The sequence below is a fragment of the Rhynchophorus ferrugineus genome, unplaced genomic scaffold (assembly GCF_030347505.1).
Source record: "Rhynchophorus ferrugineus isolate W39M unplaced genomic scaffold, kcgeb_rfMv2 rfM1, whole genome shotgun sequence".
NCBI classification, from domain to species: Eukaryota; Metazoa; Arthropoda; class Insecta; order Coleoptera; family Curculionidae; genus Rhynchophorus; species Rhynchophorus ferrugineus.
In genome coordinates, this window is record NW_027472580.1 from 50,540,774 (window position 1) to 50,558,286 (window position 17,513).

Sequence of the window (17,513 nt, forward strand, 5' to 3'; positions counted from 1 at the left end):
AAAATATAAGGGAGAATTAATCTTAAAAAATTAAACAAATAAATAACTAATTAAATTTTAATACAATAATTACATATCATCTTATAAAGATATTTTATTTTAAAATTAAATATAAAGTGACAAAGCTATACTCCTTTCCTCCACTTCTCTGCTGTTGCAAATTCTGTCATCGGTTTTCCACTAATTCCACAAGTGCCTATACCGACTCGTCCATTAACTGTATCTGGAGATGCAAATATACTTCTCGTTTTTAACCCACTTTTTTTAGTTTTGATAGCCTTATTAGCAAAAGCTAACCATTTCTTCTTTTCGACTTCCCGTTCTTCTTCAAGTTCTTTAAACCTTTGTTGTTTTTTTAGTTTTTTCTTTTTTAAGTACTCTTTGTTAATCTTGCTTTTTTTAAATTTCTCAGCTTCTGTTAATGTCCTTTTTTGACCAGTAAATTCTCTTAGTTCTGAAAGTACCGCAACACCACGATTTTTATATGTTTCAAATGTCACATTCACTTGCCCATTTGGATTAATCACATCAATTTTAGCTTCATAATATTGTCCATCTTCACTCCATTTTGCCATACAGACGTCTCCAACTCTCCATATTTTTTTATTTTTATTCTGAGCAACAAATTCTTCGACTGCTAACAATGATCTTGTTATTTCATCTTCCTCTTCAACAATGGCAACAGGTTCTGTATATTCTGGCAAATTAGCAGCCTCCTCAGCTTTATTTTTCAGATCTAAAGTTAATTCAATTACTTCCTCTAAGTCAACTTTCAGCTTCTTTAGTTCTTCATTATTTGGATCAGATAAAAGAGCTGCTTCTACTTGTTGAAGCTGGAGCTGGTAGTTTTGCAATTCGTCACTCATTATTATACCTTTTATTGAAATAAATAGGTTACCTGTGAAGTTATTTACACCCAAGTAATTACAATTAAATATTTTCTAGTTATTTTACACCTTTTCCTCCTCTTTGCCTCTTAATAACACACTTGTTTTTATGACTGAATATAAAAATGACAGCTCGGCTGCCATTATGATTGACATTATAGATACCACAGAATACCGAGAGATATTTATTTTTTGAGATTAAAAAATAAAGGTATTTCTTAAATATAATTAGATTTGATTAATAGCATGATTAAAAATTTGAAAACTATTTTTTTAATTTGTTTTAATAGTTATGTTTTAATTATTTTTAGTCAACCTTTAAAATGATACTTGATGTTAAAAGTTCAGTACTTTTTAAAATATTTAGAAAATATTAAAATGTTTATTAAAAATATTATGGGCCAATATATAAATATGGATATATCTTTGTAAAATATCAATATTTTTACCGATTGTTGCAAAGAACATTTCGATATATTTTTTCCATGTATCAATATTTTTTCTCGGCGGCCGACAAAATTGATATTTTCCTTACAGGAGTCTATAATAAAAATATAGAAATACTAGAAAACTACTTATGGTGCGCGTACGATAGATATTTAAGCTAACAAATCAAATTTTCGGAATACCGATCATAGCACCATTCACATATTGGATGTACAAACATTTTCTCCAGAGACTCCTATTGAATTATCTATCTATTAGTTTATGCCATAGAAAAAATAGAAATTTCACGGTATAGGCGACCTTGGGGAAATGTTTTGTTTAGTTCAATCAACTGTAGCGCTGCGATCGCAAATTGTGATTGGCAGTTTAAATTCCAGGTGCCGCCACTAACATGAAATGTGATTGGTCGATCAAATTGTGTGAAATCAGCATTTTCTATGGGCGTCCATTTTTATGTTTGTTGTTTGTAGGTTATGGTTTTTGTTTAGATCACGAAATTTTCGTTTTACGTTGTGTATATTTTCTGTTTTACATTAATTATTATGGGGTAATAATATAAAAATTGATGACAATACGTCAGTGTAGTAAAAGATGTAGTGTACCGGGGTAAAATTCTACTACGGAAATTAGACATCGTTTCCCAAAGAATGATCTTGCTCCTTTCCAAAAATGGGTTGATCAAGTAAATAGTAGTAAGTTACCTGGATAAACCACAATGCAAATATATCAACGTCATGGTGTTTGTTATGGACATATTAGTGAAAAATTTAGAATTATCCTTCCTTCACAAACAGGTATTTGGGTAAATGCATATCCATCATTGGTTTTATCAGGTACATATAAAATTATCTATCTACTACATGTCTGTTTATATATTGTTTGTTTACAGAAATTCAAAAACTTATGAAGATGTTAGTAGTAATAAAATTCAATTAATCTACCAACTTGTTCGTTGTCAGTCTGATGTCTCTACATAAAGAAGTCTTACAAGAAGGTAATAATTAATATAACTGGATAATTAGTAGTAATAAATACTACTTTTAATTATAAAATATCCTTAAAATATTTGCAATACTTTAACTTTTTAGAACAATCAGTGTTCAATCATTTTATAGTAGAGGAATTATATATTTAAATTTGATTGCCTTGTTAAGAAAATATTTGTTATGGTGCCATCAATTAAAAATTTAATTGCTACTTTTAGGGGATTTATTAACTTAAAGAAATCTATTTTGTCTAAATTTACAAATAACTATATTTGTTTAACAAATCTTAACCAAGATTGCTTAAAGATTTTTGTTGGATCTATTAGAGGTCATAGAGGTAGAAACAGCATCCTTCACCTAGTATGTTCGAGAAATTTTTAAAAGGGCTCACCATTTCAATTTTTTCACATCATTCTCCCGGAGAAAATTGTGAAGAAGATGAACATGTTAGATAACTTATATTCTTTTTTAACGGGAGATCTAGTACCACTTGAGGTTGTTAAATGACCAGTTGAGTCTATATTTTCAGTTCCAGAGAATTTTGTTCTGAGGAAAACAAAAGTCTAATATTGTATTTTAGTCTTATTTCAGGCTATTTAACAAAATTTCTGAAAAAGAAACAACATGCAATATTTGTCTATATTCTATATTAAGTAGTTCCACAGATTAAATACTCTAAAATCTAAATATTTTTAAAAAACACATAAATTTTTAGTGTTTCGACTGTCCAATTCATAATGATTTTCAAGACAAAATTTTAAGTTATTCTGAGGTTTGATTGTATTTTTGGTTTAATGAAGTTAATGTAATATCAACAGGAAAGGATTTAAAGTTTACCTTCAATATATCAAGATAAGTTAGAACTCTAATAGATCCCATAAAATTGATGGCACTAAACATCATATATGGGAAGGCCTTATAGAAGAATTATAGATATTTTAATATTGCCTAGAATAGAGTTCATAATTGTTTTTTTTTGCTTTTTGTTTATATATATTTATATTATTTACACTTATGTATATTTGTATAGGATTTTATTTTAATAAATTAATTTTAAAATTTAAATTTGATTTTTATTTAAATACTATTGGCCAATAAATGTGACGTCATAAAGTAATCAGGGGAAATGGCAGACCAATCAAAGCAAAGTATTTTCCTTACAGGTTTCTACATAACTATTTTAAACTAACCAATCAAATTCGCGTTGTCAGCGCCGCCAATGATTGGACTAAGCGAAACTTTGCCCCACTACTTACCATTGCAGTTGCACACCCCTGGTTTATGCTTTATGTAATAACTAGAATACAATGTAGAAGTATTATTATTTGGTTGGAGTTTTAAAAATATTTGTATATTTGTTATTTACAAATAGCTTTTGCTTTATATTTGTAAAAATAACTAGCAACGATCATTTATATGTCCCTTTCCATACCTATATACACATTTACCGGCGCGAAACGACGAAGTGAATATACTATAAATAACACTGTATTCGCTACATAAGAAATTATGAATACACTACTTTATATATGTTTCTAAAAGGAGATTAGAAAAAAGTTAAATCGGACATATTTATTTAACTTGAATTCTAAATCATGGTCCCCTGGCCTTCATATCTACTGATTTGGAGACCATTCCGCAAGAAGCCCATAAAATATGGAGAACAAGCCAGGCCGGCCGATTTATATTTACGCATGTATATATATTTATGAAATATAAACTTATATAAATGAACATACTACCTGTACATTTCAATAATCTCTTTTATAATTTACTATTTTAGGTAAATAACCCCTTTCGAATCTATCATTGACATGTATATTTATTCGTTTTTGATTATTTTCGCTCACACTGTTCATTAGATAAAGTTAGTTGGACTGTTGTTGGAATGACAACATTAAACAAATCTATATAGTGGTTATCTTATCTTTTGAATGAAGAAACGTTTAAAACTATTAGGTCATGATACACGTCGCCCTTCCTTGACACTTAAAAAATATTTATTTTGTTTATTCTTTAATATGAGAAATATATAATTTATTAATATTTCTTTAGTTATGATTTAGAAGTCAATTAAAATATTTATTTTGTATGATGCTACATTCTGTTTATGTTTACTAGTTGAATATTGAAAACGTTACCACTTAATTACTATTTATGAAAGTTAATTAGTATATTCACTCTTATTGATTGGAATAATAAAATATAATTTTATCAAGTATATGTATATCAATTTGTAAATGTATCAAATCTGTAATGAAACAATATACCAATAAAAATATTAATTTTAACATACAACTGGCAACATAGCATTAAAATTATGCGCATTTCCTGAACATAAAAAACGCGGCGTCCGCGGATTTTCAGTGTTATTCCTAGATTGTTTTAGTATAGAGTTGGTACGCTACCCTATAAGTATATTTATATCAGTTAAATCATCACTAAATCACTTGTCTAATAGAAAATCAGTGACAATGTCAGTATCACCAATTGCAAGACAAATAGCGTCTCCCCAAGCTATACCAATTCGAAAAGTTTTAGTGACTGATGCTTCAGAATTACCCAATTACTATTCCCAAACACCAGGTGGGACTTTATATTCAACCACTCCTGGAGGTAAGATCAAAAATATATAATGACAGACTATATCAAGACAGAAACATTTTTTATAATATTTTTAGTTTGATTAACACTTTTAAATATTTTCCTACCTAAATCTATATATGAAATAAAATTCTTTGATACCACGTGCATTATATTCAAATATGGGATCTATATCTTTTTGTTTTTTATGTTAATCATTTAGATTAATTTGTATATATTATGAGAAATATACTAATAGATGTAATTCCAATACCAACTGATCCTATAATACCAATGCTTTGTTTATTTTTCACATAAATCGATTGAGGAACCAGAATAATAAAAATAATGAGCAACTGAATTTAAGGCCTTATGTGATTGTTTACAATTAGCATCGTTGGCCAGTTTTTATAAATAATCAAACCGGATCATAATAGTGCTAACATTAATTACATACAATTAATATTATAGATGAATATTACTGTTAATGTCTTCGATTTAATGCAGATTTAGAAATTAATTCGAGATTTCGATAATGTATTTTCGCACTTTGTCCAATAGTTGGCCTTGGCGCAGTAGCAACGCCAACGGGATATTGACGAAATTGACGTAAAATTATAATTCTCCTATAGGAATAGACGAGTGAATTTTAATGAAATTCGAGAAGGCCTTGAACGGGCATGATAGATAATTAAACCATATATATGCTTTGACGCATCTTATCACACTAATGTGATTGTTGACAATATGTTCGAAGTTGATGATAACAATAGATCTGAGTCAGCATTGCGAATTATTGATTACAAACAGTCTAGCTTTTGTCTACTAATTATTAATGCGGTTCTAGTCATATTAAAATATTTTCCGTCTTCGAGGAGGTATCCGGCAAACCTAATTTAATACTTGACCCAGTTTAAAAACTGAAAATGGAATTTTAGTGTACAAACACAAACACAGTTCTATTTATAACAGTCACTTAACTGTAGAAACACAGAACTAAACACGCAGTATATCAAAATGTTATTTAACAAAAAAAATTAGTTTCCTTGCTGGACGACTTTTTACCACACTAAAAATAATATTTAAAGGTCGGTATTTTTACTATACGATACATCGACCTGTAATCATCTGTAACACAATTGCATTATATGAGGGGCACCTCTATAATATATTTTCCATATAAAAGAAATTCTCTTTATTTTGAGGACACAATGCATATGTTTGTGATAAAAGTATATTTCTTTAAAAAATATACTTTTAACTATTTGTATAGCCGTATAAGGTGAATTATATTCAAAGTATAATAAATAATATAATAAAGTATAAAATATAATACAATATAATATAAAATATAACAAAGTAGTATTGAAAACCATAATACATTGTTAATCCATGATAAATATAACTGAATATGATCATAAGATCGGATGTTTTCTAGGATGATTTCTAAGTTAGTCACTCGCCAGTCGATAGGCTTAATGCCGAGGACCGTGGTTCGGAGCCCACCTTAAACAGTAGGTCCAGTCCAGTAAAAAGGAAACCTAAAAATATATTAAAACTATATATATATATATATATATATATATATATATATATATATATATATATATATATATATATATATATATATCCATTTTTTTATTGTTCTAACTTTTGTCATTTGTCATAAATTAATTTCCTGTGAAACGCAAAAAATAACATTTCAATAATAGAATTGGTTCTTATCATTTGTCGGCAATGAATCTTAAAAAACTCCTTGAATTCGATAACGAGCCAATGTTACGGCATAAACAGTTTAATGCGAAACCATTATCTTTATTTGTCGCCAATAATACGTTGTTATTTGTTTACTTTTTTTAAATTCCAATAACCATTTGTTGAGACGTAGTAATAAGTTACAAATCGTGTAAACAACTGTATTACCTTAAGTGGTTTTTGTATATATTGTTGATACGCCTCTTTTTATATAAATAATTATTTATAGTTTATGAATTAGAGAATTGAAACTTGTACACCAAAACGAATGTTTCATGTTTTTGTTATTATGTATTTTTATACCTAGAAATATAATATAGATATTTTTAAAATCATTTTAAAATCAATTTAATTATCCGAAAATTAGTATCTTTAATCGACTGAGTTTGCCTGTTTTGGATTTGTAATATATTTGTTTTTATTATATTCGAATTCGAACGAATTTTTATATTAGGTGCTTGCTTGTGTCTTAATCAGCGATATCTATTGGTGAAAATCCGAAGTATAAATGTAAACAACTGTTAAACAACTTAACCTAACTGTTAATTCTGATGGTTTTGCCATTTCACTACATACATAATAGTTTTTCATTTAGTACTATTTAGTGTATACAGGCGAAACTGTATTTTCGACATTCATTACTTTTCTTGTTTGAGCTTTTGAAATAAATTTGTTGGTCAAGTCAATGAAACACTTTTAGAAACTTATAGTGATGCGTCATATCCCAGTTGTCGGTTTTTGAAACAAAATTGTTGTTTAACTAACTTTTTTTTTACACTTTGTGATTCCACAATCTGCCCTATAGGCAATAAGTATTTCTTATGTCTATATTATATTTACATGGCATGCAGAAAATCACTTCATCAAGCGAACCCCTGTATAATACATTATCTTAGTTAATTAGTCTTATTCTAAGGTCTATATATGTCCAGTAATCAGATCAGGTGGTGTTAAATGTTTTAGTCTACGCACTTCACATCGCATATTTAGCTGATTAGCGAGTACATTGGGATGCACTGGCACTCTTTCGAAGTACTTTACGCAAACACGTTGAATTACACTCGTTATAGGTTCTAGAGGAATATCGCGTTGTATCACTTTATTTCAAATATAATATGGAGCATCTACAATGGCACGCAACACTTTATTTTGGAACCGTTGAATGATGGATATATTAGATTTGCTAGTGGTACCCCATAGTTGGATTCCATATGACCAAATAGGCTTGAGTATAGACTCACACAGCAATACCTTGTTATCTAATGATAACTTGGATTTGCGCCCGATGGGCTAATACATTTGATATAATTTCAGTCGAAGTTGTTTTCATTTATAGAGTATGTGCTTCTTCCAGGTTAGGCGTCGATCTAAGTGCATATCAAGATATTTAACTTGCTCTGCTTGGGGAAGTTGACGGTGATTGATATTCACTGGTGGACATGTTCTTCTACGCAGGGTAAACGTTACATGAGTGGATTTTGTTTCATTGACTTTAATGCGCTATGCCTTCAACCATAATTGTATTTGATCCAAGTGGGTTTGCAGGATTATTGATTGATGACCGGATCTTCATGGGATGCCAAAATTGCTGTGGCGTCTGCGTATGTTGCCACAGTAGTTATTTTTGTAGTGGGCAGATCGGTCGTATACAGAAGATACAGTACTGGACCCAGTACACTACCTTGCGGAACTCCTGAATATATAGGATTTAATTCGGTATGTTCATCGCCTTGATTTACAATAAAATGTAATAACAGTGAGATACGATTTTAGTAACTGATAGTCCGGATGAGGGAGAAGTTTCTTTAGTTTAACCTGCAAGCCCGTATGCCATACTTTGTCAAAAGCCTGAGATATATCTAGAAAATCAGCCGAACAATATCTTTTGGCATTTAGGTCAGTGTTTATTTTGTTTGCAAGTCTGTGCACTTGTTCTATAGTCCCATGCTTATTGCGAAACCCAAACTGATGTTCTGGAATAATTTTTTCTATTATATAGTTTAGCTTCTTGATGTATAGTTTCTCGAAATCTTTCGAGAATATGGGTAATAAACTTATACACCGATAGAAGGTCACATCTTCTGGTATTTTTGCTGGTTTAAGAATCATTAGTATTTTGGCTACCTTCCAGATGCTAGGGAAGTAATTCATTCGTAGCATAGCATTAAATATAAATGTTAATAGTTTCATACCCTTTTCTGATACTTCTTTTAAAGTTTTACCAGTAATTAAGGCATAACCAGAAGCTTTTTTAATATTAATTTCTCTCATTAATGTTTGTTTAACTTTTTTGACCGTTAATTTCTCGTGCGGTAAGTCCATTTGAAATGGCACGTACTAACTTTAAAAAACAAAAGGAAAAAAATAATTACTGAATACTATTTACATGCAATGAATAATCTAATTTTATTATAGGAATTCGAATTAGTTTTATATTTAAATATTCTCTGAATCTGAAAAAAGGAATGGAATAATGACCCCACAGATGTTTTATCGTATTTTAGTATATTAACTGCTATCTTTAAATAACATACTATAATAAATATAGATAATACAATAACTTTTAAAAAATCTAAAAACTAAAGATGTATAATAACAATAAATATTAAACATATACCTAATCATAGAAAAATACTAATCCATAACATAATTAAAAATAATCGCACAATAACTACTAGAGCTTTTTTAAATAAAATAAATACTTTATTTCTTAGTGAACTCAGTCTCCTGCAATGAGATTTCTTCGATTGTTAATAATTTGGCCGGTTAATAAATTGTAGCATCTGGTGTAATTATTTCTTTAATTCTAGCTAGTTTTTATCCTTCAGGTAAAATACACTCTTCGTCAGTATTTCTGTCTTGAATTTCGAGTTGTAGTACTTGTAATTTTTGAAGTTAGAATGGAATATATCTCTTTTGTGATAATTTCTTTTATCGTCTCAGCATTATTTGTAATAACAAATACTGATTCTTTAAATCGAAGATTGCAGATAGGATTCTCTTTCAAAATATTTTCAAACCATAGAATGTTTAGCTGAATGCATCATTCTACTGAAAAGTTATAAAATAATAAGAAGTAGATTGTAAAAAAGATTTATCTGTCTTACCTGCTGATAAAATAAATCTGAAAAGTGTGGTGACCATCATTATTTTCTTGTATTTTTTAATAGCCAAGAAAATAAATTATTGAATATTAAAGAAGAGTTTTCCTATCAGAGAATTTATTTATTAGAAAAATTTACTATAAATATTGAATAAAGTCCATCACCCCTTTACGCTTAATATTTTTTACGAAATTTAACTGCTACTTTATATATAAATAAAGATTAATTATTTATAGTAAATTTTTCTAATAAATAAATTCTCTGATAGGAAAACTTGAATATTCAACAATTTATTTTCTTGGCTATTAAAAAATACAAGAAGCAGATCAGCAGATAAGGCCGAGAAATTTTTTTACAATCTACTTACGACGACTACTACAATTTACGACCATATCCCAGCAGGATTCGAACCCGCGGCTACCGCAACAGTAGGAGGACCGTCCTGTCGCCTTTACCACTGCGCCACCAAGCCGGCAATTTAATTGCTACTGTAAAAACTTCTTCAAATTTTTTCGAACCTATTCAATTTCTGGAACTTTTTGAATCTAAATTTTGTTTTCAAGATTTTAGGAAAGAAGTTTCGACAATCAAAAGACTTGAACAAAAATCGAGAGAGTTAGATCGAAAAATCAATCAAAAAAATACTACTTATTTATTATTGCCATAAAACAGTCAAAAGTATTTTACTATTTATTACTCACAATTTTAATCCTTTTATCCTATTACATTAACAATCTTGAAAAATAGCGTTATAAAATGTTGCTAATAATAATACACAATATATAGTTATTACTACCAACAAAATCATAAAACTATATATTACATATAAATCTATATAAGCCCAAATTCGTCAGATTTTTGTCAAGGTCGCGGCTAGGACGACAACCAGAACTAGAAAATGTTAAAAATCAGTCAAGTGAAACTAGTAGAACAGAAAATAGTAACTAAAAGTATATGACTGGAACAGTTGTTAGTAAATAATAATAAAACCAGTCGGACCGAAAATAGCGACTGAAACAGTCACTAGTAAAAAGTAGTAAAATCAGTCGAACCAAAAATAGCGACTGAAACAGTCGATAGTAAAAGTAATCAATTACTAAACAGTCGATAGTCTATTTCAGTCAAAAGTTACCAACGCTAGTTAAAATCCAAAACGGGGAAAATGGCTACCAAATAAATTGACTGAAATGTGAAAAAAAATGGGCTACTGAGACAGTTATAAGCGAACCAAAACCAAACGTTAGTTGAACAAATAATGATGAAATATATTTTGGCTAACCTTGGCTAATTTTAGTATCAATTTTTCTTAATAAATATCGGCGAAACATTATTAAAATACATGTAAACATCTATTAGGTAAATAATATAACAAGGATGTTGATTTCTAAAAGATACAAATTTTTGTTTTAATATTGGCAATACTAAATGCTTGTCATTATTTTATTTTCAGGAACTAAAATTGTCTATGAAAGAAACTTTCTGCTTAACCTCCGAAATTCTCCGATATCAAACACTCCACCGCGATGTGAAATACCGGAAGTTCTCCAGAGGGGAGCAGGAAGCCCTCCGAAGAAAGTTCACAACAACCAACTTCCAAAAAGGAACAAAATTCCACCCAGAAGTAGGAACGACAGCTATAATTCAAGGAACAATACTGAAGACGAACAATTCCAAATTGATTTATAAACGTGACTGTGAATATGGCATGTTTTGTTATTAATATCTTTCCTTTTTGTATAAGTTGAATGTTCAACAGTTCTTCCAAGGACCTGTATCTGAATTTTAATAGTTACAATTTAAATTAAATTGTAAATAAACGTGTTTATTTTTGCTTTGTAAGCACAATAATATTGATAAATAATATTTTCATAACGTTTCTCTAAATATATACAATATTATTTACAACTGTTTTTTTTGGTCAGTTAAACAAAAATTTTGTATCTCTATTTCGTACATACATCGATCACTAAAAATTAGCATTATGTAGGATGCTCAATGTGTGGAACAATTCAAAAAGCTCGAATCTCAAGAAGAAGCTCTTAATCTTGTCTAGAGGTTCAAATATTAAGTGTTTTTCAAGTACATTAACAAAAACGAATAACATATTTAGCATTCATTTTTTTCGTCAGATATTTGTTGCTATTTTAAAAAGATTTAAACGAAATAAAAAATTAAAAAATGAGGAATGTATAGCAGTTACAAAGTAGACTAAATTTTAACTAAACTAATTTAATAAAAATTGAAATATAACGTCAATCATCTTCAAAAAAAAGTTCTGAAACAAATGCGTTTGATATGTTAGTTAAACTTTCGAGCAGTCATTATACAATAGTACTTTGATTGATATTGTTGAGTTGTTAAGAAGAGAAAACAATGTAGCAAATTAAATACAATTTATTTTCCCTCTTCTTTGCGTAAATTAATGCACAAAGACGAGTTTGCTTATTTAAATGAATAATATAAAAATATATACATTTAAAAATGTTAAATCGATACGTAATGGTGAAAAAATTATGAACCGGATGAAAATGAGTTACTAAATCGTCTGTCTGGTTTTGAATAATACTGATTCCGTCATCGGACCCAACCGATAATACACACGACATAAATTCTGATATTCTTGATACCTTTTCTTTCTTCTTAATTCTGATTAAATCTTGACTCTCTTGACTGTGTCTTAATTCATTCTTTTTTACTAATTGTGTACTTCTTTTATTATTTCTGGTTTTGGTTCTGTAACTATTTCAAATTCGAATTCTGTTGCAAATTCTTTAGTCAATTCTGATTCTTTTTTTTTGGTTCTGATTTTAGGGGTGTTGGCCACCGAAAAATATATCGATATTTCGATATTTAAAAAAATTTCGATATATCGTTTTCGATATTTAAAAAAAAAATATCGATATATTGGACCAAAAAAATATAGATATTTTACAAAAAAATATATCGATATTTTTAATAAAAAATAAAAATAGTGAAATATTAGCCTAAAAATATATATTATTAGCTGACCCGGCAGACCTCGTACTGCCTCAGTCGATAAATAAAAGACCTAATAATCCGTAATTAATAAAACAAATTCTCGGTATGAATGAATTTTTATTATTATTTTCGATTAATTACACTTGATGTTTCATACTTTAAAAACAGAGTTTTCCTGAAATACTGGCTATCCATAAGGTTTCAATTAGATATCTACAAACACACACAGTCATGATACAGTTTGTTAATCAATTTAAAGCTTTCTGATAAACTATATTTTTGTTTTGTTTAGTGGTGCGTAAATAAACAAAGATGACGGTTTATCGACGCGCGAACACGCGACGCATAATTGTCCATGCGCGAAACAGGGAAACTTCAAGATGATTCCGCAAACTTCCAACGAGTACTGGAAATTGTAAACATTTAAAATCGAATGATAAATCCTTTGGAATCATCAGTATACGCGGGATCAAGACATCATCTCCTTTGTATTTTCCCTTAATGATTGTTGCCTCAATGGCGTTATTCATCATCTTTTTCAGAGCCAGTCTTGTTCCATTACACAGTCGAGGTTGATTAATGTTACGCAGCATGATGACAACTGATCCTACTTTTGACTTCAAATTGTGAGGTGGTAATCCGGGCATTAAAAAGGGAATTAAAAAACTTCATGGGATAGTTGACTATGTCGCCCTTGTTCATAACGGTGTCGACTGAAAATTTTGAATGGTCGCAATGAGATCCTCGGCAATCTCGAATCCTCGACTTTTTCCTCCTGACCATTTTCTAAATGAATTGCCGAATGGACTATTGTAGGGTGTCTTTCATGGATCGCAAATGAAAAGATACACCATTGCTTCGTTGCTACTTACATAGCGACCCATTTGGTACTGCGATATTTCATCATTTGCATTGGTTACAGCGAAGATAGTCATATCGCTATCTTTGTTAACATATTTACATATGTACTTAATCGACTTCACAGAGTTACAATATTCCACATTGATGTGAGTCTCAAAAGCTTTGGATAATATTGGCGAGTATGGCACGATCCAACCTTCACACCTTCACAACTATCGATCGCCCATTGTCCGCAACTGATCGTCGACGATACAATGGGTATCCATCATTTCCCGTTATGGTTTCAGCAATCAGGTCTCTTGGGTATCGCTTGGAACACTTGCCGTCAACCATACAGGGTGAATTGTAGTTGAAAGCTCTGCAAAATCCATGTATCATGTGTTTGGTAACTACTGCATGTAAATTTGGGTCAACTGTGGGAAAGTGGGCATGAAATTGTTCTGTGTAATATGTATAGCGCCAAATGATCTGGAAATAACTGTTTTATTTCTGATTGTTGGCCAAGAAGTGCTTAGAATCATTTCCAACCCCAGAAACTAAAGAGCGTAAAGGATCTGGTGGTGGGACCAATTGTGGTAATTTTACTTTGCCTTCAGCACAACATAATCGAGTAGTTCACCACTGCATTTTAACGCCTTGCAATATTTACAAATTATTGTCATTTCCCCAATTGTTACCGATTTGTCGGTGCAATTATCTATTGCCTCATCATAGTGTAATGCAGCTCGTTCCAGGATCACAGAAGCACTGTGTCTGCGGAATCGCTCAATTTCATTATGTAGTGCTCGCTGTTGTTGTGTTTGATGTGAATGAACTCGTTGCATTCTAAGCCTATCTACTTCATTGTCCCTCTCTAAAGAACACAATTCTGACATAGCAATATGACTATTTTCTTGATCTGTGTCTCTCTGGTCATCAGTGGGGTTAGCACGTGAGGTAGCTTTTCACACATTTGATTGACTGCGACGGCCTAAGTCAGGTCGTCTTCTCCTCGGCATCTTAAATTGTAATTAATCAAAGTGAGATAAGTTCTCGCGCACTTAGCAGTAAAGTGTCACTATTACAAAAAATCAACAAAAAAAAGAGGACATAATTTGAAATGTCACTATCACAAAGAATCAATTTTAAAGGTTTATTAAAAATGATATTTAATTTATTTTGAAAAAGTATCGAAAAATAACGGCTAAAAAATTTCGATATATCGATATTAAAAAAAATTAAAATAGTGAAATATTAGCCTAGAAAAACATAAATTTTTTCTAAATATTTTAAAAGGTAGTGATGAACCTTTAATATTAAGTATTAAAAATCACCTGTATCAAAATCATATTTTATAAAGTCTCCTTTTACCAACTATAGGTTTACCTGGACTATTTAACGTGAGCTCCGAACCACGATCCTCGGCTTTAAGCCTACCGACTGGCGAGTGACCAATTTAGAAATCATCCCAAAAGACTTCCTTCCAGTCTTACCCAGCCTGGTTACTGGCGTGACTGGGATCATTTTCCTTGTCGGATTTTACACTCTTGTATAGGACAATTACTACGATTAAACAATCACAAACATAAATTTACGACCATGCCCCAGCAGGATTCGAATCCGCGAGTAGTACTTTAATTTATTTTGAAAAAATATCGAAAAATATCGATATGTAAAAATTTTTTTTTTCTGCATCCTTACTTGAATGGCCACTTTTGGGCGGATAGTCGGCAGAGTTACCGGATTAGAAAAACCTCCAACGGGTATCTGATGTGGGGATTTTCGGAAATAGTTGAGGATGCATGGAATTTTTTGTATAAGGAGTAAACGAACCGTCTTATTTCTGGTGTGTATTACTTAAGGTTACGGCCCGACAAACCGGTATCAAGTGTTAGACTCATATAACATGATGGATCTGACAATAAACTTGTAAAGCAAAACTAAAATCATCGTAGAGAGTTTACTTTTTCTGCAGATGAGAGGGTTTAGCACTGTGGTGACGCCGTAGCCTTTGAAAAATACTTTATTGACTGTGTTTCGATCTTAGAAATTTATGGTCAAGGATTAACCATTTCTCTAAGCGGCGTCTACAGAACGTGTACTAGTTAAGAAAGCTGTATCATCCGCGTATTGGGCGGTTTCCATACTTTTCTTCATTGGAATGTCTGACATGAAAAGGTCAAATAGTGCTGAGGCTAATGGGGAACTTTGAGGGACTCCCGCTTTACTTGAAAGGACCTGCCCAACCAAAAAGACCGCAATAGAATTATCAAGTATTCGGGTATATCTGCTTCGATGGGTTTGTTAATTAGGCCGTCGTGCCAAACCTTGTCGAAAGCTTGTGTGGGATCTAAAACGACCGCACAGAGCTGGTGTTTTTTTTTTCAATGGCGAAGTTCTGAGAAACTTTTCGATATCTGCAGCCCTGAACGCGTGTTGTTCATCTGGAATGATATGGTTCTGCTCAGTGAACCGACTGAGTGCGAATAGCTGATACTTGTTTTTTTTTGGCCTGATTTACCAGCTGAGAAGGTTTCTATGCTGACGTTAATTTATAAGGCAGGATTGCCCGTGAAGGCGCTCTATTTGGGGTATGAGAACTTTAGATGGCTTGGAGAACCGCTTTTGGGGGGATAGTCTTCGGAGTTACCGGATTGGCCACGCCTCACAGGGATCTGATGTGGGAATTCTTGGGGAGAGCTGAGGTTGTATTGAATTTCTTGTATACGGAGAAAACGAACTGTATTACTTCTGGTGTGTCAGGTTCCTGATGAATTTGTGTGTTTATAGCAAACCATGGCGCGCTCAAAGTTTGCCTGAGAAATTTATTTTATATTACTTGAAGCCTTTCCACTAGTTCCAGCCTGACAAACTGATACCAAGTGTTAAATCCATATAATATGACGAATCTGATAACCAACTTGTAAAGCAAAACTTTAATCATAGGAGACAATTTACTTTTTCTGCAGATGAGAGGGTTAAGAGCTATGGCGACACCGTAGCCTTTGGAGATTGTTTTATCTGTGTTGACCACAGGAATCTACGGTTAAAGATGAGGACGAGATATGTGGCTTTTCGTCGTCACGGGATTCAGATTCCTTAATTGCTTCTGTGAAATTAGTAATGTTGAGGTTGATGTTTACAGGTATGAATTGGTGAATTTGAAAAGAAGCTCTCTATAAATCCCAGTCTGCATGTTTAAATAATGACTAGTATTGTCGGAGAGGGTACAAGTAACCTACTAACTACTGGCGAGTGACCAACTTAGAAGACATCCTGGTTACTGGCGTGACTTGGGACATTTTCCTTGTCGGATTTTGCACTCTTGTCTAGGACAATCACAAACATAAATTTACGACCATGCCCCTAGCAGGATTGGAACCCGCGACTATCAATAGGTGGACCGTCCCTAGCCAGTAAAGGTAGCCTTTGCCACTGCGCCAAGTCGGCTTTCTCAAGTTTAACAGCAAACGCATGAGCCTCGTGGAAAATGAAATTTTAAGAGTGTGTGCCACAAGAAGTATATGCCTTTGTGCAAAAATACCATATTAATTGAAGCATTTGTTATTATTTTGTGTATCTGAGCCCAAATTAATCGACGCGGTAAGCTTTCTAATGGTGGATATAGACTTGAAAGAAGCGAATGTGCCATGATTCGGCATGGACTCGGCGAAAAACTCTTCGTTCGCGGTGATCGAAGTCAATCAAAATAAAATGTCTTTTGAATCATGTGTAGTGTAAAAACAGGGTTATTTTTCGAAACTAAAACATATGTCATTCATAATCCCGCCAATTTTTCCCACATTTGTTGGCCCGATCCACGGCTCTTATAACTACGTTCTGTTCGTTGAAAGTCATGCGGCGAACACTGGAACTAAGCAAAGTGCATGCGCACTGCGACTTTGAAGCAATTCAATTTTCTCACGAACTTC

At 31.6% G+C, this 17,513-nt stretch overlaps 2 protein-coding genes across 2 annotated transcripts; one reads left to right on the forward strand and one right to left on the reverse strand.

Annotated features, from left to right (window-relative positions):
• Positions 1-43: 43 nt before the first annotated feature.
• On the reverse strand, positions 44-1,014 carry Spf30 (Splicing factor 30). Its single transcript, XM_076419791.1, has one exon. The coding sequence runs from the start codon at positions 864-866 to the stop codon at positions 126-128; it is 741 nt and encodes a 246-aa protein (XP_076275906.1). The 5' UTR covers positions 867-1,014; the 3' UTR covers positions 44-125.
• Positions 1,015-4,683: 3,669 nt separating this feature from the next.
• Thor (eukaryotic translation initiation factor 4E binding protein thor) lies at positions 4,684-11,667 on the forward strand. The gene is made up of 2 exons (XM_076419802.1): positions 4,684-4,936; positions 11,213-11,667. The coding sequence occupies exons 1-2, from the start codon at positions 4,795-4,797 to the stop codon at positions 11,446-11,448; spliced, it is 378 nt and encodes a 125-aa protein (XP_076275917.1). The 5' UTR covers positions 4,684-4,794; the 3' UTR covers positions 11,449-11,667.
• The last annotated feature ends 5,846 nt before the right edge of the window (positions 11,668-17,513 follow it).